Genomic DNA, 24,125 nt, shown 5'->3' with positions numbered 1-24,125 from the left:
AATGATCTTCAGAAGGCATTTCATAAGGTACCACGCATGAGGCTACTTAACAAGATAAAATACTATGGTGTTACAGAAGATATACTGGCGTGGATAGAGGAATAGCTGACAGGCAGGAGGCAGCGAGTGGGAACAAAGGGGACCTTTTCTGGTTGGCTGCTAGTGACTAGTGGTGTTCCTCAGGGGTCAGTATTGGGACCGCTACTTTTCATATTGTTTCTCAATGATTTAGATAGTGGAATTGCTGGCCTGGTGGAAAAGTTTGTGGTTGATACGAAGATAGGTGGAGGGGTAGGTAGTGCTGAGGAAGCAACAGGACTTACACAAATTAGAATACTGGGCAAAAAAGTGGCAGATGGAATACAGTGTTGGAAAACGCATGATAATACTTTTTGGTAAAAGGAACAATAGTGCAGACTATTATATAAATGGGGAGAAAATTCAAACCTCAGGAGGTACAAAGGACATAGGAGTCCTCCTGCAGGATTCCCAGAAGGTTTATTTACAGGTTGAGTCTGTGTTAAAGGCGGCAAATGCAATGTTGGCATTTATTTCAAGGGGAATAGAATATAAAAACAAGGAGATAATGCTGAAGCTTTTTAAGACACTAGTCAGGATGCACTTGCTGTATTTTCAATTGTTTTGTACCCCTCATCTCAGAAAGGATGCGTTGACATTGGAGAGAATCCAGAGGAGGTTCATGAGGATGATTCTGGGAATAAAGGGGTTAACATATGAGGAGTACCTGGCAGCTTTGTGCCTGTACTCATTGAAATTTTAGAAGAATGCTTGGGGATCTCATTGAAACCTACCAAATGTTGAAAGAACTAGATAAGGTGGACGTGGAGAGGATGTTTGCTCTGGTAGGGATATCCAGAACTAGAGCGCACAGCCTCAAGATTGAGGGGTGACCTTTTAGAATAAAAGGAGGGAGAAATTTTTTGAGCCAAAGACTGGCGAATCTGTGGAATTCTCTGCCACAGACCGTGGTTGAGTCCAATTCTATGGGTATCCTTAAAGCAGAAATTGATAAGATTCCTGATTGGTTGAGGCATCAAGGGATATGGTGAGAGGGTAGGTGTATGGGGTTGAATGGGATCTGGGATCAGTCATGATGAATTGGCAGATTGGATTTGATGGGCTGAATAGTTGAATTCTGCTCCTATGTCTTATGGTCAAAGAACAAGTAGAAGGGCAGACAGCATTGGTGGGATTTTCAAGAGGCCTTCAAAAAGAAGCTTCAATGTAGTGAAATACTCTGATTCCGTCGGCTGCATAAGTCTAGGGAAGACAATCTCTGGCCCGCCAAACGTGAGATTGAGGTGCGAGCCCACCCCGAACCCCCTGTGTGGATGCTGCGTGATTTGTTCCCATTACAAATAAGTACCACAAAACAACAGACGGTACACCGCATACAATTAAACAGTTTAGCTTCACAATTCTTAATTTGACTAAAGGGTTAGTAAAGAAAAGGGCCCATTTTAACGAAACAGTCTAATGTGCACAAGTTGGAGCTCACGGTTTCCCCTTCTCCAATCCTCCGATCTCGCTCCGGGCTTCGTCGAATCATGGCCCCGCTCCGGGTCGAGTCCTACGACCCTTTCTCTCTAGTGTCTTCTCTCTTCATCTCCCACCAAACCAAAAACCCAGTTCACACAACGGTGTCAGGCATACAGCATGAAAAACACACTCCCTGCAATGGACGACTCACATTCCAAAGCACCCGTTATCTCTAATTATAACCCAAACACTGCTTCTCCAGAAAGACTATAACATTAGCAGTGAAACCTTTCCCAGAGTGTTAGAGTAGTAATGTCCATCAAACTAGAAACTAGAGATGCATGTAACAACGGGTATTGCAAGTAACAAGGGTGATTTCAATCTATATATGGACTGATCCAAATAAATTAATGTTAATATTATGTGTTGGCACGTGGCCAAGTGGTTAAGGCATTGGACTAGCAACCTGAAAGTCGTGAGTTCAAGCCCCAGCCGAGGCAATGTGTTGTGTCCTTGAGCAAGGCACTTAACCACACAGTGCTCTGCGACGACACTGGTGCCAAGCTGTATGGGTCCTAATGCCCTTCCCTTGGACAACATTGGTGTCGTGGAGAGGGGAGACTTGCAGCATGGGCAACTACTGGTCTTCCATACAACCTTGCCCAGGCCTGCGCCCTGGAAACCTTCCAAAGCATAAATCCATGGTCTCATGAGACTAATGGATGCCTTAAAAAAATTATAGAGGAATATTGAGGAATTCTTGAGGTGTGTACAGTTTGGATCTTTAGACCAATATATTGAGTGGCCAAGTAGGAAACAGGTTGTGCTGGACTGGGAGTTTTACAAAGACATTTGTTAATAATCTTGTATGGGAACATTTAATGAAGAGTGAAAATAAGATGATAGAATTCTTCATTAAGATAGACAAATAAATATTTAAAATGTTGGAATTTTCCATGCAACACTGGAAGCTCATGAACCCACACTGAAGACCCACACTCGGTGGTTCAGAGACAGCCGCTCCCTTTCGCTATCAGATTTCTGAATAGCCCATGAATACTACCTCATTATTCCTTTGCTTTGCACTATTTTGCAATTTATAGCAATTTTATGTCTTTGCACTATACTGTTATTGAAAAACAACTAATTTTGTGCCACAAGACAGTAATAATAAACATGATTCAGGCAGCTAGGATTGAGAGGAGAATTTCTCCTAATCCCCATATTTTGAAATTTCAAAAATAATTCTACTTTGCTGAATGTGTAACTGTACAGGAGCACTTACTCTTCCCCACTTGGTTGAAAAAAAAACAAAAAATGATCAAGATCTTTGGAGTATTAAAATAATGTAAACATTTTTCTTTATATAGTTCAACAGGATACAGCTGGATTTAAATGTAATGCGAGTATCAGGGCCAAGAGATTGTCTCCTGACATTAATAAAACCCAAAAATCTGTGCTAGGCTGCCATGAGGCAATATGCAGATGTTATGCAGAACCTCTTGTTGTCCAACCATTGAGAGTTGAGCAGTTTTCAAAATAATTGTTTTCCTTTAAAAAGCAGACTTGTACACGTCACAGTTCCTCTACAGAATCTAGGCCTTGCACTGAGCTGATAATGGAAATGCAAAGTAGCAGGGAAAGAATGACATATTGCTTCATATGACACTCCTAGAAGTTGAATTGCATTTGGGCCAAGTTTGTGTGCATTATGTGATCCAATTTCAAAGATAAAGGAAAGTATAATTGAAAATCTGGAAACTGAATGAATTGCTGACATCCTGTAGACCCAGACACATACAAAGTCATCCAATTGATATAGACTCAAGCCCAGATACCACTTGTTATTCACATGTGCATGTTTGTAGCGCTACTTACGTTGACTCTTATAGGTTATACAATATTTATTCAGTTGGTTGTGGGCTGGAGATATATCCCTACCAAATGAGGTCTACGGTGCTCCTTCCCTCCGCTAGCCTGTAGGTCACTCTTGGACAAGGCATAGCACCTGATTAGCCCTCCGATCAGTGTCACCTGAAGCCATGGGAGCAGGTGGCAGATGGTGATGGCAGGCAGACAATCTCTGAAAAGTATTGATAATGGCTGGGGTCACCAGTCTCCTAAATACATTGCCCAGAAGGAGACGACAAACCACTTCCGTCGAAAACTTTGCCAATGACAATTGTGGTTATTGAACATGATTGTCCATGTCATACAATATGGCACATAATGATGGTGATGATGAGGATGATCAAGGCAAAGCAGCCTGTTGTCTGTGCTGATAGCAAAGCAGATACCCGACCTAATCCCACATACCAGTACAAGGTCCTAAGCTCTGAATGTCACAGATCTTCATACATCCACCCAAATATAAAGGTTTCTGACTCTGCTGATGACAAATTTCCTTTGAGAGAACACATTTTTCCTTTTTCCCCCTCAAATCTTTCTGCCAATTACTTTAATGCTTTCCCACATTGATGTTGACCTCTTTGTAAAGGAAGTGTGATGGTATAGTGTTTGCTACCTGCAAAGTTTTTAAGCTCTACGACATGTATAACTATGGGAAGTTTCACTAAAAGGAGTTTACACTGTAGCCAGCTACTCTTCAAAGGGTTGACCACTTCCCTGTGTATCCTCGATGGTGAGTTTAGTTGCCAATACCCAGCATTTGAGCAGTGGGTCCCCCTCCCTACCAAGGAGGAGATACTAACAACAAATGAAGTAGCTTAAACACAGTCACTTACTTTTAGTGATACACATTTAAATTTAGATAAAATTCTTTAAAAATATTTTAAACTCAGGTTTTCTATATAATGAAAAGTTTCTAAATTACAAACAATTTTGTAAAACCCAAAGGATTTCCAATCTATAGATAGAATTCCAATAAGCTAAAAAGACATACCAATGAGTTGTAGACAAACAAGTTGTCTGTCACAGAAATCAAAGGCAGAGGGATGAATTTGAGTCACCCATCTTTCTGTCATTCTTCTTGTTGCTCATTGACCATTCCTAACAGGATTGACTGCTGCCTTACATTTATACTGCTTTTTTTTGCTACTTGGTGGCTTCACACATATTTTTTTTCCAGTTACCTTGCTGGGAAAATCATAAGACCATAAGACATAGGAGCGGAATTAGGCCATTTGGCCCATCAAGTCTGCTCCACTATTCAGTCATGGCAGGTCCTTCCTTCCTCCCAGTCCCACACCCTGGCCTTCTCCCCGTAAACTTTAATGCCATGGCCAATCAAGAACCTATAACCTATCAACCTCCTCTTTAACTACACCAACGACCTGGCCTCCACAGCTGCCTGTGGTAACAAATTCCACAAATACATCATGCTCTAGCTAAAGAAATTTCTCTGCATCTGTTTCAAATGGACGTCCCTCCATCCTGAGGCTGTGCCCTTTTATCCTAGACTCCCCCACCATGGGAAATATCTACTTGTTCTCAGCCTTTCAACTTTTGAAAGGTTTCATTGAAATCCAACCCCCCCCCCCCATCCTTCTAAATTAAAGTGAGTACTGGCCCAGAGCCATCAAACTTTTCTCATATGATAACCCTTTTATTCCAGGGATCATCCTTGTGAACCTCCTCTGAACCCTCTCCAATGCCAGCACATCTCTTCTTAGATGAGGAGCCCAAAACTGTTCACATACTCAAGATGAGGCTTCACCAGTACCTTATAAAGCCTAAGCATCACATCCCTGATCTTATATTCCAAACCTCTTGAAATGAATGCTAACTCTGCACTTGCCTTCCTCACCACTGATTAAACCTATAGGTGAACCTTTAGGCTGTTCTGCACAGGGATTCCCAAGTCCCTTTGCATCTCAGATTTTTGGATTTTCTCCCCATTTAGAAAATAGTCAACCCTTTCTTTTCTTCTACCAAAGTGCATGACAATACATTTTCCAACATTGTATTTCATTTGCCACTTTCGTGCCCATTCTTCTAATTTGTCCAAGTCCTTCTGCAGCCTTCTTGTTTCCTCAACACTACCTGCCCCTCCACCAATCTTCGTATCATCTGCAAACTTGGCAACAAGGCGACCTATTCCATCAACTAAATCATTGATATACAACATAAAAAGAAGTGGTCCCAACACCAACCCCTGCGAAACACCACTAGTCACTGGCAGCCAACCAGAAAAGGATCCTTTTATTCCCACTCCTACCAATCAGCCAGTGCTCTAACCATGCTGGTAATTTTCCTGTAATATCATGGGCTCTTAACTTGATAAGCAGCCTTGCATGTGGCCCCTTGTCAAGGGTCTTCTGAAAATTCAAATATACAACATTCATTACATCCCCTTTATCTATTCTTTTGTAATCTCAAAGAATTACAACAGGCTTATCAGACAAGATCTTCTTTTAAGGAAACCAGACTGACTTCGTCCTATCTCGTCCTGTGTCACCAAGTACTCCATAACCTCATCCTTAACTCCAACATTGGCTCCAACATCTTCCCAATCACTGAGGTCAGGCTAACTGGTCTATAATTTCCATTCTGCTGCCTCCCTCCTTTCTTAAAGAGTGAAGTGACATTTGCAATTTTCCATTTCTCCAGAACAATGCCAGAGTCTAATGATTCTGGAAAGATCATTACTAATGCCTCCACAATCTCTATCGCTACCTCTTTCAGAACACCAAGGTGCAGTTCATCTGGTCTGGGTGACTTTTGTACCTTTAGGTCTTTTAGCTTTTTGAGCACCTCCTCCCTTGTAATAGAACTGCACTCACTTCTCTTCCCTCACACCCTTCAATACCTGGCACACAGCTAATATCTTCCAGTGAAAATTGATGCAAAATACCCATTTATTTCATCTGCCATTTCCTTATCCCCTGTTATTATTTCTTTAGCCTCGTTTTCCTACGGTCCTATATCCACTCTCGTCTCTCTTTTTTTTAAAAAATATACTTGATAAAAGCTTTTTTATCCACCTTGATATTGTTTGATAGCTTGCTTTCATATTTTCCCTCCTACTGATTCTGTTCATTGCTTTCTGTAGGTTTTTAAAAGCTTACCAATCCTCTATCTTCCTGCTAATTTTTGTTTTGTTGCATGCCCTCTCTTTTGCTTTTACATTAGCTTTGACTTCCCCCATCGGCCATGGTTGTACTATTTTGCCATTGGAGTATTTCTTTGTTTGTGGATACATCTTTTCTACACCTTCCTTATTCCCCCCCCCAAAAAAAAATCAAGCCATTGTTACTCTGCTGTCATCCCTGTCAGCATCTCCTTCCAATTTACCACTGCAGTTTCCTTGACTCCATTGAAATACTGCTGTGTCAGACTTTACTTTCTCCCTATCAGATTTCAAGTTCTACACAATCATATTGTGATCACAGGCTCCTCAGGGTTCCTCAGCTCCTGAATCACCTCTTGAATCAGCTAATCACCTAGTAGGTGCAACAACAAACTGCTCTAAAAAGCTATCTCATAGGCATTCAACAAATTTACTCTTTTGAGATCCATTACCAATTGGATTTTCCCCAAATTGACATGTATGTTGAAATCTCCCATGACTATCATAACATTGCCGTTTTGACATGCTTTTTCTATTTCCCATTGTAATCTATATCACACATCCCAGCTACTGCCGGGAAGCCTTTATATAACTGCCCTTTTACTTTTGCAGTTTCTTAACTCAGTCCACTAGGATTCAACATCTTCCGATTCTATGTCACATCTTTCTACTGATTTGATGGCATTCTTTACCAGCAGAGCCATGCCACCCCCCTGCCTACCTTCCTATCCCTCTGATAGTACATGTAACCTTGGATATTCAGCTCCCAGCTACAACCACGAGTCAGTGATGGCCACAACATTTTACCTGACAATCTGTAAAAGTGCAACAAGATCATCCATCTTATTTCTTATACTCCATGCATTGAGATATAACACTTTGAGTATTAAATTTGTTACCCTTTTTGATTCTGCATCCCTAATGCACTGATACTCACTCTGCTGGCTGCAGTTTTATCCCATTATACTCCTGCCTTCCTTGACAGTCTGAATGCACGCTATCTTTACCATCTGTTCTATGCTGAGTCCAAAATTCACCTAGATGGTGTAAAAGTTTCTGGGGTCAGATTCCAAAGGGCCAAAATTAACACTGACTCTCTGAGTAGTCAAATATCACAACTATTGGTAGATTAGCTATTTGATGAGCTAAGTGATAGTATCAATCTGGTCTGCAAACTTCTTTGAACTAAATAACTTAACCTGCGTTGTCTGGTTTGATACAGGCCCAATTAACAAAACCTCGTTGTCTTACATTCCCTCTCTTCATCAGTCTGCCCTGTACAATGAGCTAGCAGTCAGAGTCTATACACAGTGCTGTTTGTTTGCAAAGCTGTCCTTTTAACTTTGGATTGATAACTGCTTGCAAGCTACATTAAGAACTGAAGACTGTTCTCGTTTATGACAAGAGACTGAGCAAGGAATATTGTTTGGGAGCTTAACTCACTCAAAAACAACTCTTTGATCACTGGCAGAGTCAGCTGCTGTGTTAGAAAGCTGAGCTTGGACAAAAGAGACCCTGGGCCCTGCATAGTTAATGTCCATCACAAAAGGGACTCTGGGCCCTGGACGGTTAATGTCCATCACAGAAGCAGGTCCCTCCTATTTATTTCATCTTATACTCCCATGATTTTGAATTAGCACTTGAAACAAGTTTTCTCATGTTGCAAAGAAATCAAACCTAGCTACACATCTGGGATAAATTTCATCCGAGCATGGCAATTAATCCATTTTAAAGATTCTGAACTACTACTCTTTGCCTTTGTTTAAACTACTGTATTACTTACCCCCTCTTGTGAAGACATTTACGATATATTAAGGACCTTGTCCTCATCAAAGCCTCCTCAAAGCATTTACCTTTCTCTTCTCTGTCCTTCAGACTGTTTGGGCCATTGTTCTCTCCCAAACAATGGTCTCTTTGTTTCAGTCAATCATCTAAACCACATTTGTTAATCACTCTTAATATGCCATCCCTTCTCACTTCTCACAGCTGTGATGAAGGGGGAAGGAGAGTCAATTTGAGGCTGTAATTATAATTAAGTTAGATTTAGCATAACCTGCCTGTTCCTCTAAATATTGATTCCCCCCTGTACCCACTGCTCCCTTGATCATTCAGCTTATATTCTTGGCTCTGGCTGAACTCCCTAGGGAACTTTCCCCAAACACTCATTAGGGAGCAGAATGCTCTTGGGCATCTCCTGCAGCTCTATAAAACCCTGGTAAGGCCATATTCTGTTCATTTCTGGTCACCTCATTATTGCCAATTACAGCTTTAACGAGGGTGCAGAGGAGATTTACCCTGATGCTATCTGGATTAGAGAGCATGTCCTTTGAGGGTAGGTTGAGTGAGCTAGTGCTTTTCTCTCCAGAGTGAAAGAGGATGAGAGGTGACTTGATAGAAGTGTATGTGATAAGAGACATAGATCGAGCAGGTAACCAGAGACTTTTTCCCAGATTGGAAATGGCTAATAAAATGGGACATAATATTAAGGTATTTGGAGGAAAGTATGGGAGGTATCAAAAGATTAGCTTTTTACAGAGAGAATGGTGAGTGCATAGAATGTGTGGTGATAGAGGCAGCTACATTAGGAGTATTTTCAAAAAAAACTTAGGCATATGGATGTTAGAAAAATTGAGGGTCATGTAGGAGGGAAAAGTTAGATTTATTCTAGAGTAGATTAAAAGGTTGGCACAACATCGTGAGCCAAAGAGCTGTAATTGTTTATGTTCTTTGCTCAACCTGTCCGTTTCTATTGTCTGTCTGGTTGTCACCCGGGCTCCATAGTGATGGCTTCCTGTAAAATTGCGTGTCCACAGTACTCTGTGCCTCACAGATTATCACTGAGGCCAAGCTCACAGCTCAAGCTCCTCCAACACTTCTTGTGTCTGTACTCTTTATATCACAGCAGCTCCAAGTTGAATGGAAATAGAAATACAGTGTCTCTCATCACTTTCAAATGAGACTTTCAAAGTGGATTGCTGCTTCCACACTCCTGATTTAAACACACAAGGGTTATTTGGACTTTTTGGTTACAGAATATAGCAGCCCTTAACCCAAAGAAAAGCTGAAGTTCAAACTGAATCAGTGTACAAGCCTGAACCACTCTAGCTCACAATGAAAAAAACTTTGAGCGATATTTTGAGAGGACACAGTAATTTGCTGATAAAATGAGTGCCATAAATCTAAATGATTTAATTAATGGGTTTTAAAAAGTATAAACATCATCTATAGTGATAATAATCAATCCAGCAGGAAGATCTGAGTCAACTTCAATTAGGGCAGCTTGGACTAAAATGCCTCTGAATTAGGCAGAGAAAGAAAATCAGGCTACTGCATGGTAATTATTAATCGCGGTGTCAGACAATGAGGCTTAGATTGAGGTTTGGGTATATTGCTCCTTAATCTAAACTGAATATTCTACTGATAAGAGCATTAGGTTCACAGTACCATCACTAATGATTGTTTTGAAAGGACAATTGTTCCAATTTGGACAATTTCAAAATTAAGAACGAGTAAATGAGAAACAAAATGTTTACTTAAGAAAAAAAAATCTTTGTCAGCAATTTGCTCCAAATTTCTTAACCGAGTAGCCAAACGACGAATATTTACACTGTTCTTTAGTGAATGAAATAGCTAAAAACATTCATAAATGGCTAGCATGAGGGGGAGCATCATTTTAAGGTGATTGGAGCAAAGTATAGTTATGTCAGAGGTAGTTTATTTTTAAGCACACAGAGAGAGGTGGGTGGGTAGAGATTGCTGCCAGTGGAGGTGGAAAAGGTTAATGCATTAGACCCATTTAAGAAGCTCTTAGATAGACACACAGACAATAGAAAAATGGAAAGCCTATCTAGGATAGAAGGGTTAGATTAGGATGAAAGGCCTGTTATTGTGCTGTAATGTCAGACATCCCACCTCTCCCAGAAGTTCCGGGAGTCTCCCGCATATTAATAGTGGCTCCCTGATGCCCGCAAATTATATACAATGTCCTGGAAATTGATTTTTTTGAGAGTGAGCGTAAGAGAACGTGTGAGAGAGCGAGTGCAAGAGAGCAAGAGAGTGAGAGAGAGAGAGAGCAAGAGAGCGAGCGCAAGTGAGCAACGACGAGAGAGAGCAAGAGAGAGAAAGCAAGCGCGCGAGAGAGAGCGAGAGTTCCAAAAAAAAAGTCAGAGTGGCAGAGTGTTCCAAAAAAAGAAAATATAGAACGTACGTCACCCCAGACTACACTAAAGTGTACCCCTGCCTAATAGGGGTCAAAATAATGACAGTGTTGCTCGCTGCACTGTTTGCAACAGTGACTTTTCTATTGCCCATGGTGGGTTAAGACTGTAAAAGACATGTTGAGGTGCGTTTAACAGGTGTCATTCGTTCATTAGCATGGCTAACGTTATTTAACCTAGCTGGCTAGCTGCTAAGGAGCTACTCTATTGCAGACATCCCACCTCTCCCGGAAGTCTCCCGCAAATTGATAGTGCTACCTCCCTGAAATGAGTTTTTGCAGGGTGGGATGTCTATAATGTTCTAAATCAATTCTGAATCTTATTTATACAGCACAAGCACAAAAGGACAGGCCCACACCATAGCTAAGCACATAGATACATCTATAAATAAGCTGAGTGCATGTAGAATGACTTTTGATACTAATGCAGAAAATTCTAGAAGCACTCAGCAGGTGAGGCAATACCTGCAGAAGGAAAAGCAGTTTTTTTCTTGTTTGTAACAAATAAAGTGATCACTACATTGAGAAGGCAGTGAGATACCAAGAAAGTATCCATTGTTCATGACAGTGGGCTGAGAAACAGGAACTGAAGAGCAAATCTAATTGGGCCAAAAATTAGAAAGAGGACTTCCAAAAGACAACAGATTCTGAGAGTGGGGACAGAACAGTTGATTTTGAGTAACCAATTTAAAAGTGACTTGCCCCCCACCCCCAGAACAATTGGATTCTTCACAAACCTTGATGGCAAGTCCAATACCCGTTGGGACAGTACAAGAGAGTTAGCTTGCGGAACTGGGCCCTTGCTAAAATGCAGAAGGGTGTAATATAAATGGGTGGGTGTGAGGCAATACCAGTGGAATCACACACTGATAATACTGATCTGTGTAAGCTCCAAAGAGCTCAGAGTCTCAAACTTTTCTAGTTCCCTCACAGAATTGCTGAATGGCTCAAATCAAGCATAGACTGAGTTGGATCCATTGAGGGCAAACTGCAGTACAAAGTGAGGGAGCTTACTTGGTGGAATATCACAATACTTAAGGACCAATGATCAGTGACAACATATGCACACTGAATTTTTAAGTGAGAGTAAACCTGAAGCTACTCTAAGGATAATAAGCCATTTCACTTTAAATGAACTCGCAATTCTTTTGCGATTCACACCCTTTGCTTCCTTGGAATTCAACACAGGGAATCAGTAGTTTCTTCAATAAAAACAGTATAAATAAGCCTGTTCTAAAATCTGCAGACAAACCTTTGCAGTCTCCATGTTGTCAACACTGTCCGCATCAGAAACCAGAAAAGGAAACGTGATTGTGTATGATCATGAAATATACTTGATATTCCATTGAGGTAAAGGGTGAGAACCTTTTGTGCACTGTTTAAATTCCTTTGTGTGCTAATAGCAAAAGATTTGTGCACGCACACACCTTAGAGGGAACGTTGGTAATGTCAGCCCAGTGCATAAGTCAGTCAACAGACAATTCAGAGCAGGGATAGTCAGAGAATATGACCATCATTCAAAAAAAAAAGTAGGAAAGAGGAAAAGTCCAAAGTCTACAGAAAGTTAGATTGGGGAGTTGAAAGCAAAGGCAAAATTATAATCAGCCTTTTAAAAAAACAACCAGAATAGGAATTGTTGCAATTCATTTTGTGGTACTTTGCAAGGAACCGAAATGTAAAATGTAACTACTATAGCAGTTAATCATTTTGCCCAGTGCTAAATTGCATCCATATGCCACATTTTAATTGGTTCAATTTATGCATAGTTATGAACAGAACAATATTGAAATAACATTTGCAGAACAAGTAGCAAGGCTCAATCTGTATGAACCATATTGGAGAAACTGATCCTCCGGAATTATTAAGGCCAAGAATGATATCTTCACTACAGTTCATAATGAAGCGTTATGTAAGTGAGGAGGCAAAAAAAAGACTGAGTACATTTATAACTGGTCATACTTACCAAACTTACAGCAAAATTTAATATATGTGTAAGGGGTTTCTTCTTTTATGTTATTGCATAGGCTAATTAAAATGGCTTCTTTGTTATGTTAACTGCTGAGAAAGTTCTCTCGCTAGCAGCTTGTTTGGGTTATAGAGAGTGTATTCAGTTGCTAACCAATTGGGATCGATGTTATTCTTTCTTGTGTGTCTGTAAGTTATTGTGATGCGTGGGGTTTTGGGGCAGAAGGCACGATGGGAGAGAGAGAGTGGCCGCGATTCTGTGAGCTGGCCGACGGGGCAGACCCTGAGCTGCAGTCCGAGGTCCAGGGTCTTCGGCGAGGAGAGGAGACGAAAACAGACTCGTGAGGAGCGTCTGGTCGACCACCGTGGTTGGTCCCAGGAGGCGGGTCGAGGTGGTCAGAGGGGATCGAACGGTGGAAAACCGACCCTGTTACTACAGCTCCACCTGTGCACGAAGAAGTTGAACTTTAATAAGTTTGGCGCCTTTTACTTTCCTTTTATATTTTATCTCTATTAATTATATAGTTCCAGTAATATCTATAAATTGTAATCATTTAATTGTATCTGGTGTATTGTCTGTTATTTGACGGGGTGGGGTACATCACACAGCATCCACACAAACTTAATTACCCAGTTTGGCAGGGCCGAAGGCTGCTTCCACTAGACGAAAGCGAGTTGAGCCAGCCTAAGGCTTACCAGAGGGACTACATTTGGGGGCTCGTCCGGGATTGGATTCAGTGGTGCGCTGTGTGATTGCCCTGTTTAAATCAGTGCTGCTGTGTCTTTGTGGGATTGCGGTTAGTAACGTGTGTCTCTGTGGGATTGCTGGTTATTACTGCATGCGGGTTGGTGGTGGGACCAGGGGCTGTCCATACTGTTAGGAGTGAGAGGAAAGAGTGGTCTGATTCGAAGATAGCGTCTGCGAATAAACGATGTTCCAGCTACGGCAGGCTCCGCCTGGCTTTTGGGATACTGTCCACCCCTAAAGGGGTGGAGGCGTACGAGACGTGGGCGGAGTGGATCTGTCAGTTGTTAGATGAGTGGCAGTGCTCAGTTGAGCTACAAGGATTGGTTGAAAGTTTGAGCAGGCGGGCTGTTGATGGCGTTAGAATGGTCAGGTTCAATTACTCCGTAGTGACAGCTGCCAGTTATCTGAAAGAGGGGAAAAAGCTTTCAGTGTATCTTCTCTGGCTCGAAGGGCAGCCAAACTGCTTGCAGTGCCAGGGGGATCATTTCAGGGGTTCAGTTGTTCAGCTGATCAGAGAGGTGTCGGCAAACTTAGTGGAGGCCCAGTGGGGGAACGGCTTGGGGTCTCTGGGGGAGCACATTCCCAGCAATGTACCAAGGAACTTGCGAAAGGAAAAGACCCTATTCCTGAAGGCTTAGGGGGACCACGCCCCCCTGTGTCGTTACGGATAGATGGAAGCTATGCTAAAGACACCAGGGCACAGGGCAAGTTGTTGTACAGTTCATTTTACAACCACTTTCTGAAGCATTTACCCTTGACAACATTAAGGGCACTGGAGATTTGGGGTACCAGTGCCAGTGATTATCCAGAAGGCAATTATTGGTCAGTGAACCTAGAGTTCATGGGGGCATTGTCTCTGCACCCAGTGTTTCGAGCTGCTTGTGAGGATGTGTGTAGCCGCCTTGGGCCGGTACCGAATTTAAACAAGAGCCTATTGTGGTACGCCCTGGGGGAAGTATCTGAGGGTGAGACCCTCTTAGTAGATGCTCCGAAATACCACGAGGGAGGGGAGTTGACCGCTGAAGACACCTTGGTGAGAGAGAGGTCGCGGCGACTGGACCCTGTAGCCATGGAATATGTAGGCAGCGTGTGTGTGGATTATAGGACTCTTAACAGGCACACTGTCATTGACCAGAATACGGCCCTGAGGGCCAAAGACTCTACGGTCTGCTTGTATGGTGCGACGTGGTTTAATGTGCTGGATCTGAGGAGTGGATGTCGCCAGATCCCGATGAGTGAGGCCGACGAGGAGAAGATGGCCGTTATAGGTTCCCTAGGATTCTTTCGATCCAAAAAGATGCCCCAGGGCATGTCCGGAGCCCCTGCTAGGGCATGGGGAAGACCATGAGGGATGTGGAGGTGTTTGGAGTTTTGGCATATGTGAACGATCGCCTAGGGTTTGGATTTGCCTTGAGGGACGATGATGTGAGGCGAGTGCTGGAGCCCGGGACAACGATTGAAGACTTGGAGTTCACGCTTGTCAAAGTGGAGACGGAGAAACGAGATTCCAAGCTGAAACTGTGGTCATTTACTGATGAATTAATCCAGAGAGACAAAACAATGTCCAATCTTCAAAAGGATCAGCAGAAACTCAAGAAATCGATCCAGAACAGATTGGAAGAAGCTGGTGGTGTAATTGGGTCCCAGATGGAGATGGACATGAAGCGTGGGTCAGAACTGCTGAGACTGGGGCGAGAGTTGGCGGAGTCCAAGAAGAAGCTGACGTCTCGATTGCAGGAGGCTGAAGAGGCTGCAAAGGCAGCCCAGGCTAAGTGCTTCAGTTTGGAGAAAATCAAACAGCAGCTACTGATCCAGAGAATGAGGAAGAATACGGATTCGAAGGATGATGTGCGGGATGTGTGGTACATGCTGCCTTTCGCTAACTTTCCCTTGATTGAGGAAGAGACTTTTGGCCCTTCCCCCATTGAGTCAGGTGTAGTGGGCAGGGCTAGCCGTGGGCAGCCTGGGTTATTGCAGGACCCTGAAGGAAAAGAAGTGGGGCCCCGGACACGGGATAGGGGGCTCCGAGTTGCAGTGGGAGCATGAGTGAGAGATTGAGAGAGGAGTTGGCAAGCAGACCCGAGGTGTCCCTAGTAGTGTCCGAGCCTGAAGGATTTAGGTGAGGGGGTACAGAGGTCTCGGAGGATTAGGAAACTCCCAGATAGGTTGGCCTATGTAGCCCCTGTGGGACCAGGCGTAGGGTCCACTGTTTGGGAGCAATGTCACTGTGTGTACCTGGATTGCGTTTTTGTGTCTGCAGGAATGGTTGGCGAGTTATTTAGAAATCATGTGGACATGACTTTATTTGGTGGGGGGGGGGAAAGAGGGTAAGGGGTTTCTTCTTTTATGTTACTGCGTAGGCTAATTAAAATGGCTTCTTTGTTATGTTAACTGCTGAGAAAGTTATCTCGCTAGCAGCATGTTTGGATTATAGAGAGAGTGTATTCAGTTGCTAACCAACTGGGATCGATGTTATTCTTTCTTGTGTGTCTGTAAGCTATTGTGATGCGTGGGTTTTTGGGGCAGAAGGCGTGATGGGGGGGGGAGGAGAGACAGAGAGACAGAAAAAAAAAAAAAAAAAAAAAACACGATGCTGTGAGCTGGCCGACGGGGCGGACCCTGAGCCGGAGTCCGAGGTCCAGGGTCTTCGTCGAGGAGAGGAGACGAAAACAGACTCGTGAGGAGCGTCTGGTCGACCACCGTGGTTGGTCCCAGGCGGCGGGTCGAGGTGGTCAGAGGGGATCGAATGGTGGAAAGCCGACCGTTACTAGAGCTCCAACTGTGCACGAAGAAGTTGAACTTTGATAAGTTTGGCACCTTTTACTTTCCTTTTATATTTTATCTCTATTAATTATATAGTTTAGATTAGATTATGAGGACACACAGTCCTCATTGATTGTCATTTAGTACTGCATGCATTAAATGATACAATGATCCTCCAGCATGATATCACAGAAACACAAGACAGACCAAGACTAAAATAACTGACAAAAACCACATAATTATAACATATAGTTACAACAGTGCAAAGCAATACCGTAGTTTAATAAAGAACAGACCATGGGAACGGTAAAAAAGTCTCAAAGTCTCGATAGTCCCAACATCTCACGCAGACGGTTGAAGGAAGAAAACTCTCCCTGCCATGAACCTCCAGCGCCGCAAACTTGCCGATGCAGCACCCTGGAAGCACCTGACCACAGCCGACTCTTGGGTCCGTCTGAAAACTTCGAGCCTCCGACCAGCCCACTGACACCAAGCACCATCTCTGCTGAGCGCTTTGACCCCGGCCGCCAAGCAACAGGCAAGGCAGAGGATTTGGGGCCTTCCCCTCCTGAGATTCTCGATCGCACAGTAGCAGCGGCAGCGAAGCGGGCATTTCAGAAGTTTCTCCAGGTGTTCCTCTGTGCTTCTCACGTCTGTCTCCATCAAATCAGAATTGTGCACGGTATTCTACTTGACAGATAACAGATATCATCACCGGAGTGGCCGTGCGTGCTGCCATCTTCTCCTCCCCTGTTCCAGTAATATCTATAAATTGTAATCATTTAATCGTATATGGTGTATTGTCTGTTATTTGGCGTGGTGGGGTACATCACACAGCATCCACCCAAACTTGATTACCCAGTTTGGCGGGGCCGAAGGCTGCTCCCCCTAGAGGAAAGCGAGTTGAGCGAGCCTGAGGCTTTCCAGGGGGCTACACATGTAACTGCAAAGTTGATTTAATTAATGTATGCAAATAGTCAATTGTTCTGATGGTTCATTATTTTTTATTAGGGGAAGAAGTGTCATGCATACAAATGTATCTTTAAAACTGAGTGTTACATAAAACATTACAGCCCTTCGGCCCGTGATGCGGTTGTACCACTCAGAACTGTTAGTTGAGTGAGTTTACTACATCCAGTGTTCTGATGTAGGACTAACTCCAAGAGTCTACAAATGACACAAATTGGAATATAGTAAGATATAGTGATAAGGTACCCATGAAAGTGCTGGATTTGAATGCAGTCCCTCAAGAAGGGAAACCTGCTATTCCTTTTCAGTTTCAGATCCATAGCAATGTAATTGACCCCCTGAAATGGCCCACATAAACATTCAGTTCTAGGTTAATTCGGGATGGCCTGTAAATTTTGGCCCAGCCACTGACACGAACATAAAAAATAAGCATCCACTTCCAAATGACTAGTCAATTAATGACACATGGAATTTAATGAATAAAGTGCTAATTAGTTGCATTGATTATCAAACCCCTTGAGGTTAAATTATTTTGTAATTAGGCACGAATAAAACCCTTTAACTGTGTCCTAGCACTACCAACACCTGAGCTTAACTTCTCTCAGATAATTCAAACTTGGAGTCAAGTGGCAAGTCACACTGTACCTCTTGAGAGTGTGTAGATTTCCATATCTGGTCAAACTTCTCCAAAGTCTATTCACATGCCTCACTGCTTTCCTTTCCTTTAAACAATATTCAACAGGGTTTAAACCATTTTTGAAAAAAGAACTATAATAAGCCATTTCTAGCGCAATAGCATTGTTGAAAATAACACCAGTAAAAGTCCACAGAACAGGATGAATCTGTGGTCTAAGTGCAAGCTGTTGAGAGAGATTCTGTTAGATCCGCAGCTCAATTCTTTCCCAATAACCTTGTATTTTTTATTCCCAATCAGGTACTTAGATTAATTTTAAAAAGCTATGATTCTAACAGTTTTCTGACCAATCAAATCCAGCCCTGAGGAATTTATTAGATGAAAATTATTTTTTTCCCTCTCATCACCTTCAGTGTGTCCTTTGGTTCTTGCCCTCTTGCAAAAGAGAACACGTTTTGCAATATCCTTTATAATTATGAACCCTTTTATCAACTCTCCTCTTAACCATCTTTGGTCAAAAACAAACAACCCATTCCTCTTGTATGGAACCACTATAGTTTATTCGATACTGCATCTGCCAAGGCTTTTACATTATCCGTAAAAGGGTAGTGGCTAAAATTGGGCAATCTGCTCTATTTCCATCCAAAGCTACATTTCAAAGTGTTTCAAAGTAAAAGCCAGACTTGCATAGCTCAGATTAACCAGAATTTGAACAAATCATTTGAATGTCATTTATTACAGCTGAAATGATTTAGAAATTCTGATCAACCCAGAATACCGGGAAGGGGTCAATATCCATATTCACACACATACATAGAAAGCTGTGGATATATATTAGTACAAACCCCCTTGAACAGAAAACTACTGGACAGACAAATAAAAAAATGGTAAGTGCAGGGTTCGGTCAGAGGTGGATATCTTGCAATGAAAGACTCACCTCTCATCTGTCCAAAGTCTTCCCATCTGTAAGGCATGTCAGAAGTAAAATGGATGGAAGTGGCTCCCCCAAAGCTCAAATAACTCGTCACCAGCCAGAACAAGCTAGTGCTGGATCCTGATACTTTTGAGATCCAAAGGTTCTTCAGAAGTCAAGAGCAAGGCATAAAACTTTTTGCTTATAGAAACATAGAAAATAGGTGCAGGAGTAGGCCATTCGGCCCTTCGAGCCTACACCGCCATTTATTATGATCATGGCTGATCATCCAACTCAGAACCCCGCCCCAGCCTTCCCTCCATACCCCCTGACCCCCGTAGCCACAAGGGCCATATCTAACTCCCTCTTAAATATAGCCAATGAACTGGCCTCAACTGTTTCCTGTGGCAGAGAATTCCACAGATTCATCATTTTTATTAAGTGTTACAAGAGCTAAGAAAAACAAGCATCAAGAGAACAAAGAAAAAAATGAAGGAAAGAAGAAGCATTCGTGGTCTTTTCATACTCAGGCTAGAGATAAAACACAACTCCACTGATAACAGTTAATCTAATATACACACACCCCCCCCCCCCCGTTATTCTCATAAGACCATGGATTTGCGCCTTGGAAGGTTTCCAGGGCATAGGCCTGGGCAAGGTTGTATGGAAGACCAGCAGTTGCCCATGCTGCAAGTCTCCCCTCTCCACGCCACCGATGTTGGCCAAGGGAAGGGCATTAGGACCCATACAGCTTGGCACCGGTGTCATCGCAGAGCAATGTGTGGTTAAATGTCTTGCTCAAGGACACACACGTTGCCTCAGCCAAGGCTCGAACTAGCGACCTTCAAGTCACTAGACGAATGCCTTAACCACTTGGCCATGTGCCAACACTAGTTAATCTATAATATAGCCAGATTCAAGTAGCATGACACAAAAATTTCTAGAAAAATACAAAAGCAACTGTACTACAATATTGGAAATGTCACTATTTACTTTATATAGTTGATTATATAAAAATATAAACAAGCATTGGAATGTTAAACTACAAAAAAATAAATCACAATTTCTACAACTCCAATCCAACATCCTTGATCAACAACTCAAACATGTATTTCTTCTATCATCGGAATGCTGAAGCTACATTGTGCAAACCCCATAAAATATATTGCCTGGGTTAATCTGGTAGGGACCCCCAAAGCCGTGAATCAACCAGCAATAAATACATGGGGAATGGAGGAATAGGAACATCAGCACATTAAGGTTTCCTCTCCAAGGTTGATACCATCCTGATCACCAAAACTTACAAAAACACAAGAACTTAAGAAGCAGGAGTAGGCCATCTAGCCCGTCGAGCCTGCTCTGCCATTCAATAAGATCATGGCTGATCTGGCCATGGACTCACCTCCACCTACCTGTCTTTTCCCCATAACCCTTAATTCCCTGACTATGCAAAAATCTATCCAACCTTGTCTTAAATATATTTACTGAAGTAGCCTCCACTGCCTCATTGGGCAGAGAATTCCACAGATTCACCATCCTCTGGGAAAAGCAGTTCCTCCTCAGCTCATTCCTAGATCTACTCCCCCGAACCTTGAGGTTATGTCCCTAGTTCTAGTCTCACCTATCAGTGGAAACAACTTTCCTGCCTCTATCATATCTATCCCTTTCATAATTTTATATGTTTCTACAAGATCTCCTCTCATTCTTCTGATCTGCAATGAGTACAGTCTCAGGTGACTCTATCTCTCCTCATAGTCTAATCCCCTCATCTCTGGAATCAACCCAGTAAATCTCCTCTGCACAGCCTCCAAAGCCAGTATATTCTTTCTTAAGTAAGGAGACCAGAACTGCACACAGTACTGCAGGCGCAGCCTCACCAGTACCCCACACAGTTGCAGCATAACCTCCCTGCGCTTAAATTGAATCACTCTAGCAATGAAGGCCAACATCCAATTTGCCTTCTTGATAGCCTGCTGCACCTGCAAACCAACCTTTGGTGATTCATGCACAAGCAAGTCCCTCTGCACTGCGGCATGCTGCAAGTTTTTTTTAACCATTTAATTAATAATCTGCTGGTCTATTTTTCCTTCCAAAGTAAATGGCCTCGCATTTACTAACATTGTAAACCATCTGCCAGACCCTCGCCCAGTCACTTAACCTATCTATATCTCTCTGCAGGCTCTCCGTATCTTCTGCACAATTTGCTTTTCCACTCAATACAGTATCATAAGCAAACTTCAATACACTACACTCAGTCCCCTCTTCCAGATCGTTAATATATAATCGTGAACAGTTGTGGGCCCAGCAGCACACCACTCACTGCCAACCAAAGTAACACCCCTGTATCCCAACTCTCTGCTTTCTATTAGTTAACCATGCTAATACATCACCTCTAACTCCCTGCATCCTTATCTTATGGATAAATCTTTTATGTGGCACCTTATTGAACGCCTTCTGGAAATCCAAGTAAATAACATCCATCTGTTCCCCTCTGTCCACTGCGTTCATTCTATCCTCGAAGAACTCCAGTATGTTTGTCGAACTTCCTATTCTATGGCCCCTAGGATCCCTTTATTAAAAGGATAGAGGCACACCTACGTAATCAGTGGCACGTGCAAGGAATGAAACATATGCACTCTCATTTTCAGATTAAAACATAAGGAATACTGCGCATGTGTTTACAACAAAAAGCATTTTCTTTTCTCAAAGTGCGATTCTTAAATTCTAATGATAAACAAATCTCATTGGTGGTTCTTTAAAGATTCATCAAAACGTTTAAATATATTAGGGAACTCTATGTGAAGAATGATAGACAATAGGTGCAGGAGTAGGCATTCGGCCCTTCGAGCCAGCACCGTCATTCACTGTGCTCATGGCTGATCATCCACTATCAGTATCCAGTTCCTGCCTTATCCCCATAACCTTTGATTCCACTATCTTTAAGAGCTCCATCCATCTCTTTCTTGAAAGCATCCAGAGACTTGGTCTCCACAGCCTTCTGGGGCAGAGCATTCCATATATATCCACCACTCTCTGGGTGAAAAAATTTTTCCTCAACTCCATTCTAAATGGCCTACCCCTAATTCTTAAACTGTGGCCTCTGGTTCTGGACTCACCCATCAGCGGGAACATGCTTCCTGCCTGCAGCGTGTCCAATCCCTTAATAATCTTATATGTTTCAATAAGATCCCCTCTCAGCCTTCTAAATTCCAGAGTATACAAGCCCAGTCGCTCCAATCTTTCGACATATGACAGTCCCGCCATCCCGGGAATTAACCTTGTGAACCTACACTGCACTCCCTCAATAGCAAGAATGTCCTTCCTCAAATTTGGAGACCAAAACTGCACACAGTACTCCAGGTGTGGTTTCACCAGGGCCCTGTACAGCTGCAGAAGGACCTCTTTGCTCTCATACTCAATTCCCCTTGTTATGAAGGCCAGCATGCCATTAGCTTTCTTCACTGCCTTCTGTACTTGCATGCTTGCTTTCAGTGACTGCTGTACAAGAACACCTAGATCTCGTTGCGCTTCCCCTTTTCCTAACTTGACTCCATTTAGATAATAATCTGCCTTCCCATTCTTACCACCAAAGTAGATAACCTCACATTTACCCACATTAAATGATATTGAGCATTGCACGATGTTAAAGCTCCCAATATTTCTACACGTTAATACAGTACTATACATTGCTGGCAACAAATCATGAATGTTATTAACCAAGGCAGATGATAAACTGTGAAGTTTATATCTCAGCAAGTCAGTGTGCATATTGGAATAAGTTAATCAGATTTTCCAATCAAAGGGCTTACTGAACTAGTTTAGACAGAAATTGAAAGCATGGTAACAATTTGCTTGTATCAGGAATTTATTTGTGTTGTCCCAGCTGAACTTACACTGGATTTCTGAAAAAGCAGCATTCACATCCAGTTATCCCTACATTTTTAAAATTTTGTACAAGAAAGCTTTGGTGTATCATTATCACAGACCAAATTTATTCACCACATACATGTATTAGAAATTTGCACCACACACAACAAAAAACAACAGTCAATGATTATAAAGAGCAAAGAATTATATAAAGAAGTTAGAGGTTAAGCAACAGATTATGGAATAAAATGTGTATAAATACCAGCATTTATTTACAATATAAACCACATCATAAAACTGATAAGCAGCATGAAGTTTCTCTGTACATCACAATAAGATCAATGTCAGTTTACAATGCATTTTCCACATTGAGCAGCTGCAATGAAAGTATTTCCACATTTATGACAACACTTCATATCAGATCAGACATTAAATATGTTATTACCTTTGGCCGTTTCCACTCAATTACTCCTGGAGGGGACCTCGTGTAAAAGAGCGACTCATTTGTTGCAGGAAAGTAAGGATCCTCAAAGAGTTGGTGGTTTTGTAGGCATTCAGTTTTTAAAGCAGTGTACTGTTGATCTTTGTAAAACTTTGGTAGAACCATCATTCACAATCTAAAACAAAAATAACAGCAATGTATGCATAAACTTCATTTATGCACTTAGTGGTAATTCTTGCCAAAGTTTGTGACTTGCATACATTTCCCCCACACCCCAACTCTTGAGCTCAATTATGGTACTACCGCTGCCATTTATCTGTGTTGCTATGGAAATAATTCAGATTAAAAATCTTTCATGCAGAAGCAAAAAATTGAACTTACCTATAAGGCTGCCTTTTCAGAACTAGGCTGCCTGTTAGCTCTTAACAAACTCTCCAACTGTCCTACAAAGTTCCTTGCATTTTAACCTGCATGCTTCCAGACTCTACCAACTCTGAAAGCTGAATAGGGAGTTCTCAAAGTCATTGGTGATTCCCCCATTAGCTAGGATTATTTGGTTGAACCCCAAATAAATCAAATATAAGCATACTTCAACACCTTCTATTTCCATTGTAACTCCCTACAAATTCTTCAGCAGTTAAATTAATAATAAAATATTTCTTACTGTACTTACAGTTCATTGCTGTGAAAAATTATTTTTAAATCACAGTGAAGATAAAGCACAAGTAAGATAACTGTGTACGAATAGTTTCTGATAAATGGCCTTACTTTTAATTCGTTGCAATCAGTTCACTTTACTGTGGAATTTCAATCTTGAAAACATTAACTATTAGTGGCACTGGAGGAGGTTGAAAATGTGGTTTTCAAAGATGATCATATACTTGTTGATCAACTTTTTCTTTTTGACATGTTTTCTTTTGGGCATGGTTCCAATCTTTTTGAAATGATATTTAGGGCATTATATTTCACTTTGAATGGTAGACAGTTATTGTCATAAGCAAAACCAGTGACCCAACCAGAACTCCACACACAAGTACAAATCAGGACAGGTATATAGAAAGTCAAGGGGGAAAATCCTG

General features: G+C 42.1%; 1 protein-coding gene across 1 annotated transcript in view; it reads right to left on the bottom strand.

Annotated features, from left to right (window-relative positions):
* Window positions 1-23,485, bottom strand: part of LOC140204287 (calpain-5-like) — a 191,900-nt gene extending 168,415 nt beyond the window's left edge. The window contains exons 1-2 of the mRNA XM_072270880.1: window positions 23,428-23,485; window positions 23,050-23,221 (exon numbers count right to left, since the gene is read on the bottom strand). Coding sequence (XP_072126981.1) covers window positions 23,050-23,214 — 165 coding nt within the window. The 5' untranslated portion in view covers window positions 23,215-23,221; window positions 23,428-23,485. The remainder of the gene's footprint in view (window positions 1-23,049; window positions 23,222-23,427) is intronic.
* Window positions 23,486-24,125: the final 640 nt, after the last annotated feature.

The sequence above is a fragment of the Mobula birostris genome, chromosome 10 (genome assembly GCF_030028105.1).
Source record: "Mobula birostris isolate sMobBir1 chromosome 10, sMobBir1.hap1, whole genome shotgun sequence".
Taxonomy (NCBI): domain Eukaryota; kingdom Metazoa; phylum Chordata; class Chondrichthyes; order Myliobatiformes; family Myliobatidae; genus Mobula; species Mobula birostris.
Note: the sequence above shows the minus strand (reverse complement) of the source record. Positions and strands in the feature narration are given on the sequence as shown.